At 38.4% G+C, this 8,412-nt stretch overlaps 1 protein-coding gene across 1 annotated transcript in view; it reads left to right on the plus strand.

Annotated features, from left to right (window-relative positions):
- Positions 1 to 466: 466 nt before the first annotated feature.
- The window catches only part of LOC103373625 (voltage-dependent N-type calcium channel subunit alpha-1B-like), a gene marked incomplete at its 3' end in the record, with an annotated part of 96,041 nt that continues 88,095 nt past the window's right edge, over positions 467 to 8,412 (plus strand). The window contains exon 1 of the mRNA XM_008303548.1: positions 467 to 492. Within this exon, the coding sequence (XP_008301770.1) occupies positions 467 to 492 (26 nt within the window). The remainder of the gene's footprint in view (positions 493 to 8,412) is intronic.

The following is an 8,412-nucleotide window of genomic DNA, read 5'->3' on the forward strand; positions in this document are numbered from 1 at the left end:
GTTGATGTTTCTTGTGGTGAAGTGGAATTTCAAAAGCGGTAACTTGCTGAGTAAAAAACTGCAGAAAATGAGCAGCCAATAGCGAGCTTATACCCTCAGTCAACATCCAGTGAGTCAGACAACTTTATCCTGAAATAAATATGGACATGAGACTGTGTCAGACTCCTCAAGGTGTTCTTTAAAATTGAAATTCCTATCACCACCTTCCTTTTAGCTCTTGTTTTGGTCTCCACTACATCCTGAGCACAAGATGTTAAATTTCCCACTGTGTTCCAACTATCAGTTATGTTCCTTGTCGATTAATCTGTCGCTTATTTTCTTGAATAATCAGTTCATTATTTGGCCTGTTATAAGTCAGAAAATAGACAAAAATGTCAATCAGTGTTTTCCAAAGCATGAGATCTTTAAATACCCGAACCTGTTCAGACACCTTTAAAATGTTCTTCTGAAGCTGTGAAATTCCAATATGGACTTCATTTTAGCTCTGTTTTGGTCTCCACCACATCCTGATCAAAAGTGTTAAATATCCCACTTTGTTCACCAGGGCTGCAACTAGTGATTAGCTCTCCTGTCAATTAATTTGTTTATTATTTCCTTGATTGATTGATCAGTTATTAGGTCTGTAAAATGCCAGAAGATGGTGAAAAAGTGTTTTCCAAAGCCCAGGATGACATCCTCAAATATTTTGTTTAGACTACAACCCAAAGATATTCAGGTTACTGTTGGTTTACTGGTGTCAGTAAATGTTATTGTAATGTTAAAAAGTGATGTAATCTGTCATGTGTTTTCTCGATTGAAGTTTTTGTATTTGGGCTGTAAAATGCCACAAAATGGGGATAAATGTCAGTCAGTGTTTCCCCAAAGCCCACGATAACATCCTCACATATCTTGTTTTGTCCACAACCAAAAGACATTCAGCTTATTGTCATTAAAGAGCAAGGAAACTGGAAAAAGCTGGAATGTGTACTCTTTATCCTTAATAAATGTACTCAAACTGAACCAATTCTCAAAATAGTTTAGAATTAATTTCATCGCTGAAAACTAAACATGACTAACTAACATGATTAATCATCTGCTGTTTAGTTTATTGCAGGTTGTGTCTGCTGCTGGAATTGAAACTGGATAAACAATAAAACCCAAGAAATGGATCAAAATTGTCTAAAAACCTCCACAGAGCTGCAGATGTGAGAGCCAGTTTAATGTGGGTTCATCTCCGTGCACAGAAGCTGTCTGATACAACGGTCGCATAAAAATACTGAATTTTGACTGTTATATTTTACGTCCAGCGCTGCGTTTCTCCCTTTTTTTCCCAGTTAAAAAACATCCATTTTCTGTAGCCGTTGGCAGTGTCACATTTACATTCATGTTTATTAAAGCTCATCCATCCTCCTGTGTGGAGGGACGCGTAATTCACTTCTGAAAGCATGTCAATTTACCAGGACGGGAGCATGATTATCAGCCACTGACTCATTTTTTTTTTTGCCAGAATTTCTTTTTTGTTGTTGTTGTTGTTGTTTTTTGCATTTAAGTATTTGACATTTTTGCCATTTTTCTTTCTTTTTTTTTTTTTTTGCATAAAGAACAAAAATAATAGACAGCAGGATGAACTGAAGTTTCGTCCTCCAGATTTTTGATGGGCAGCATGAGTCACACTTATCTCTCCATCTGGTTCTGCCATTGTTTCTGCAATGTTAAAGCAGTTCAGGCTCTATTTTTGTCCCAGTGATAAAGGCTGAATCACAGGATCTGGATTTATGCTTGATGAAATACACAGGACACGAGTGTTTCATGCCCGATTTTGCACACATATGTAGAAATCTCGTGCCTTTTGCATGAATATCTGTCTGGTTTTGAACATCTGGTTGCAGTTTAGTGCTCCTGCTCGGACATACTTCAGTGGTTGTACCTGACAATGCAGAGCAAAGTGACATTTGTCTGTGTGTGTGTGGGACGATAGCATCACCCTCCATATTTCCTGTGCCGGCGTCTGGCGCCCTCGTTGGAAATATTGTGGCGACGATAAAGGGATATTAAAACTCAAAGCTTCTTCTTCTTCGGCGCTGATCCCTACCTGACTTGTGTCTACACAGTCATCAGATCATCCCTTCATGGACAAATGTGCACAAACAGACAAACAGACACATACACATGTGTACTTAACACAACAAAGTGAGTTATTGATTGTGATAAAAGCAGCACGGAGGGTGATTCATGGTTTTATACGCTCTGTTCATTCTGTTCTTCCCGGTTCCCTCCCGACAGTCTGCTCCTGCTTCAGGTCACGTGAACGTTTTTTAATCTCTGGTTCGGTGTGAAACTCTGAGCGTGAAATTTCGACTGTAAATCATCAAGAATCGAAGAATAGAAAGAGAGAACTTAAATTAAAACAGAAGAACAAAGATGCAACTGCCTTATAAAGCAGCGATAAAAGATGGACACCACCAGCCACAACATTAAAACCACTAAGGGCTGAAGTGAATAACGTGACAATGAATTGTTCTGCTGGGAAATCTCAAGTCCTAGCTACCGATGCCAATTATTGGTAATCAGAAACGACCGATAATTGAAACCGATATTCAGTGAATGTTATGTTTTAGCAGCATAAGATAGACTTGCTAGCAATTGGAGTGATCACAGGACGCTACGATGCTCTCCTCTGATTACTGTAAGATCAGTTTATTGAGATCAATACCAGCTTGTCTCATGTAGTTCCATCTGATATTCTTCTTTTTTGTTAATCTTTCACTGTTCTTTCATCTTTATTGATTGCTAAGGCCCATATTTTAAAACATTATTAGTTATTGTTTTCCCCATTCTGTTTCAGGGTAATCTGTGGCTGCCCTTAGCTGCTAGCTGTTAGCATAGCCTTAGCCACTGTAGAAATAGCTAATTTTACGTGTTTCTTGTTCTGTTGCAAGTTGCATCTTTACTACAGAGACATTGCCAAGACCACAAAGTGATAACAGACAAAGAGAGGTGACTGTATCAGACCCAAAGTAGTGCCTTTAATTAAAAATAATCCCCCTGAATGGAAAAATGCCAAACATTGGCCCCAATAATCAGCCAAGCCAATGATCAGTTGATCTCTAGATGTTACTTTGACACAAGAACTCACCCATTATTGCATACCCAGTTACATCCTGCCACAATGCAAAAACTGCTCAGGAATGACTCGAGGAACTCGACCAAGAGCTCAAGTCCAGACTCCAGACTCTCCAGATCCCAGTCCAATCAAAGACTGTCCAAGCCTAAACCTCAGGTGTCCATGTCCCAACAAGTCAGAGCTGTTTGGTGGCACAAGAGGAACCTACTCACTACTAGACGGGAGGTTTTCGAGTTGTTGCTGATTGATGTAGATTCCACACTTTGTTAGGGTGTAGTTAGACTGATGTGAGATACTTTCTTAGTATTTGGGTACAATACAAGCATATGAGGTGGTTTTGGGTGTTGGGAAGGAGCACCGTATGACTGCAAAGGTGTTCTATATTAGCAATGGTCGCACAGGATGGCAATAGCGCCTCAAGTGGTTGTTACTGGGAAATATACTGGATTACAGTGTTTTCGATACATGAAAAAAAAACTGTCTCTGAGGTTTATTCCCTATGCAAAAAGAGAGAGAAAACTTCTAGTGTTTTATCAAAAGCACAGCAAAACCAAGTTCATGATTTTGTAGTTTGGGTGTTAATGAAGTTCTCAGATGTGTTCGCAGCTGCTGTAAATTTCTTCTGTGTTGTCTCTTCACAGTTAAAAACGGCTCTAAATGGGAAACATCACGGCTCTCTTTTGATGTGTGGCGTCATTAGAATTGGTGGAAGATGATTTCTGGCTTCTGTGGCGGCTTTAAATGTAAAGAATTTATACAACAACTGGATACGAAACCAAACAGAGCTGTTAAATTGTGGATGATGCTGTAATTTTACGGCACTCAGAGGTGACTTGTTTGCAAATTACCACTGCGGTTGGAATCAAAGTGTGTATACGTGCTTTATCGTTGCAGCTTTTGCACATGTAAAGTCCAACAGATAGTCTGTGAACTTGTTGTTAACGTGGGTTGGGTTGGTACAAACTTTCCAGTTGGTCTCTTGTTGGGTTGAACTTTGCCAAATCTGCTCTGCAATGTTTTTGTTTCTCGCTTTTGGATTCCAGTCAAACACACAGTGTATTTTATCAGTTGCCTTTTTCACTCCATGTTTTCGTGTGATGCCAAAGCCCAGAACACAACCAACAAATAGCTTTCGTGGCCTTCTCATTATCATCATTGATCTTGTTTGCATCTAGTTGAAAATGCATGACTCTCCTTTGATGTTTTCACGAACTTTAAATGTTTTGTGCGCCGCTTTACTTCTATTTTCACTTACAAACATGGAAGAAGTTGTCCTCTGGCAGGCTATTTTAAAATTTATGGACTGCGGGATGCTGGAGAAGAAGCCGATTGTGACCTCCAAACGTGTTTAAAAGAAGAAGGCTGCTGCATTTCTCTGCCTTTGATTCGGAGCCGGCTGATGGATCTTTCATGCCTTCAGACGGACTCATCCACTTCGTGAGAATGTTTCAGCACAATGGAGAGAGAGTTTGAGCGCTTGAATGCTAATTCTATTCTTTACAGAGAAGTTCCTCTAAGTGAAAATACATTTATGCGTGCCCATGTGTGGGTATTACCGTAGTACGGCGCTAAGAGGCTTTTCCTTCACAGTCCTCGTCATTGTGTCGGCTCCGAGTCATCCCTCAGCTCTGATCTCTCACTTCGCGGTTCCCTCTTGTCAGCGATTTAAAAAAAAAAATTCCTACATAAAACTCCAAATTACAATAAATACAGATCATAAATTTCATACGGAAAAGTAATGAGACAATTACGCCGAGGAGCGTTTGGACATTCATCACTGTCGGAGAAAAGCCTGCGTGTGAAATGTATTAAACAAAACAATACGTTTTATATTACAGTTGGGCACTTTTATCCGAGCGCGCTGATTTTCTCCCGTAACGATGCGCTATATTGGTTGCCATGCCAACCGGTAACCAGGGGAGCGATAAGCGACCTTTCTTGTTTTCTACTTTTTTTTCTCCTTTCCGTGCGTGTGCTTGTGTGGAGAACTCCTTTCAGTGTGTTATGAGTGTTTTCTACCTCCTACAGAAAAGCTACTGCACCCTTGAGGATTTTCTGCCTGCGTCGGGGCTCCCGACTGTACTTAACTGAGAGGCTTAACAACAGGCCCATTTGGGATGTTATAAATAATATCATTTATACTCGAATGTGTTTGAAAAAAAAAAAAAAAAAAGGAACACAAAGTTGTCGGTTTCGTTTCAAAGTCGATGGGGACGCAGTCGGATCCGTGACGGAGACAGTTCAGTAGGAGTTTATCATGTGCTTAATTTTTCAAACAGTGTAGGTTTGCTGGCTGTACAGTGCAGTCCACGGTGTAAACTGAGCGGTGAATTGATGAATATATTTAAATGTCACAGTAAAAGCATGCAGAACACTACGTCAGACGGCTCGGGTGGCAGCATTTACATTGAGATACGCTGATCTAACACCACAGAGGCCTTCATACATGTTATTCATCCCAAAATACTAAATAAACAAACAATAAACATTTGTTTCTAATGAAGAAATCTGCTTATTTCAGGTAGATTTGTCCTTTTCTTCCACTATCTTTGCATTTTCTTCGCTACGGGAAACAACAACAAAGTATACGACACTGAAAAAATCTCAAATTTTGCAGACGATCATGTGTTATACACGTGCACTAGTTTTTATTAGTGGATTGTGATTGGTTTGAAGAAATTTAAACAATCCAGAGCGTTTTTTTTTTACCCACAACTATAGCAGCCTGTTCTACAGAATGAACATTAGCATCAAATTGGGCGTTGTTAAGTTACTTCACTTAATTTTTCCCACCGAAATGCATCAAATAATGACAGTGGAAGTTTATAAATCTAGTCAAAACAAGCAGATCTTTTTGTTTTAATGGCTGAAATACTAAAGTCATATCTCTGAATGCTCCCAGTGCTTCTCACAGAGCATTTAACAAACTACCAAAAATGCTTTGAGAATCCAATGTGATATAACACAGTCCAGTTTATTATAGTTTAATACATGTTTTTTCCCAAATGCTGCACCAGAATATAACCCTCGGGGGAGAAATGCTAAAACCTTAATTGTATTTTTTACTTAAGTTCATATTTGTTGTGGAAATAATCTAATTTAAAGAGCATTAGTCTGAAAATATCACTAGAGGTGGAGGTCAGAGTGAACCAAACAGCCACAACAACATGCCAGTGATCGCAAAGTGGCACAAATGGAGTAAAATATAGACAAAAGGACTACAAAGACATGCAAATATGACCACAATTTGACTAAGAAGCTGCTACATTTGCAGTAAAATTCAAAATCTTGGAATCAAAATGTAGAAAACCACAAACTCCTGCGTTAAAATTCATGAGATTCCTGTGTTTGGCTAAAAGAGATCCTGTCTTATTTATCTGCCAGTGTTGATGAGCTAATAATCGCTGATCGAGACCACAGATTGGTGACTACAGGAAGAGAGAGGCGGCTGCATTAGGGCCAAAATTGCATATTTACATATTTTTTATTTGTTTATTTTTTTTTAGAAATTTGTTTTAAAAAATTAACAAAAAAACAACAGTGATCATTGCAAAAATGCTGAATATTGGATCCATTAATCAGCCAAACTGATGACTGAGAAGTGAAAGTTGTCAACAAACACCAACAAAGGCTTTAAATTTAACTCTCATGACAATTGTGGAACATAAACTTCTCTTCAGGTCATTAAAACTTCCAGAAACAGGACCTCAGCTTCCTCACTGTCCTGTTTCCAGACATCTGCCCACGGTTCTTTTTTCAGCAAATTAAATTAAAAAAGCAACAACTAAATGGCGATTTGTTCTAATGATGAAGCGAGTCTCCCCTCAAACCATCGTTGCTGACCAGATACAGTAGAAAAAGACCTGCGAGGTGACACTGAGTGGTTTTGTTTGTGCACAGCGGCCTCGCTCCGCTGATCGTGCCCGACGCGACGACGGCGGGATTAAGTCCAGCGTGAAACTAAATTAGAATCACTTTTAGCTTGGTGTCAAGATGGTGTCGAAATGTTGGAGAGAATATTTTAGCTTCATTAAAAGTTGTGTGTGAATCTGCACCTGTGAAGAAACAAACATTAGAGTCCTGATTGAGTTCATAGAACTCCTGGTGCAGGTCCACTTACTTCCCGTCTCTGCTCAGTAATTCTTATTTTCATATTCCTGCTCGACGTCTTCAGCCTCGAGCTTGTGTTGTTGTTTTTTCTTTCTTTCATGTGTTTCGGTGCAGCACTTAAGTCTCCCCCTGTGTGTGTGCAGCATGTAATGAGGGCTGCCAGCTGTGGCTCAGCAGCCTGACGTGTGCACATAGACACACATGCACACAAACACACACAAACACACAAACACTCAAGGACTTGCCACAATATGTCACTTCTCCACTTGTAGGTAAAAGCAGATATAAACAGCATATGATGTAATGAGACACACGTGACCAGCCGGTGGTGTGTTGTGTTGTGTTGTGTTGTGTTGTGATGTGATGTGTTGTGTTGTGTTGTGTGTGGGTGAAGGAAAAAACATTCTTTTTGCTTTTAATGTCACTGTAAATTTAGTGTAATTTTGTTTTAGACCAAAAAAAACAACAACAAAACAAATCAACAGATTAAATATGAAAATAAACGTTGGTTGCAGCCCGTCTGGAATAAAATGGGAAATGTTCTATTGTTAAGAATTCACAAAAACAACACCATGACACTGATGTTTCTCAGGTTACCTGGAAAAGAAATCAGTGATTCTTAATGGTTTTGGCTCCTGTACGTAGACTGTTCATAGGAAATCCACACAGTTTTCTGACATTCCTATTATTAATATTAATATTAGACTTATTGTGCAGTAATTAAGATACTTGTTTGTTTCTTAGTTAGTAAATAATTTTTAGAAATTACTGGAAAACTCCAAAGTTTTGAAGTTTCTGAGATTCCTTGGAAAAGAAAATGTTTGTTTAGTTTATTTCATAAAGGAAAAAAAAACCTTTGTTTACTGTAGTTAGACGTACTATACGTAATCTACATAATGTTCTGACATTTTATGGACAAATTAAACAATTGAATAATAAATACCGTATTACACATATTATGCCGTCATATAAATAATTATTAATTGCATCCAGTTTGGTGTAAAATGGAAATGGTTCATTGTCAAGAAATCACACAAAAAACCCAAAGTTTTTTATGTTCCTTGTAAATAAATCATGATACTGTTTCAATTATTAGTCAGCTCATTTCAAAAATATTTAAAATTAACAATAACTTTGATTATCGCAATATGACGTGTTATAGCCACAATGCATAATTATTTTGTAAATATTTATTTATA

Source organism: Stegastes partitus, unplaced genomic scaffold, assembly GCF_000690725.1.
Source record: "Stegastes partitus isolate 25-593 unplaced genomic scaffold, Stegastes_partitus-1.0.2 Scaffold2032, whole genome shotgun sequence".
Taxonomy (NCBI): domain Eukaryota; kingdom Metazoa; phylum Chordata; class Actinopteri; family Pomacentridae; genus Stegastes; species Stegastes partitus.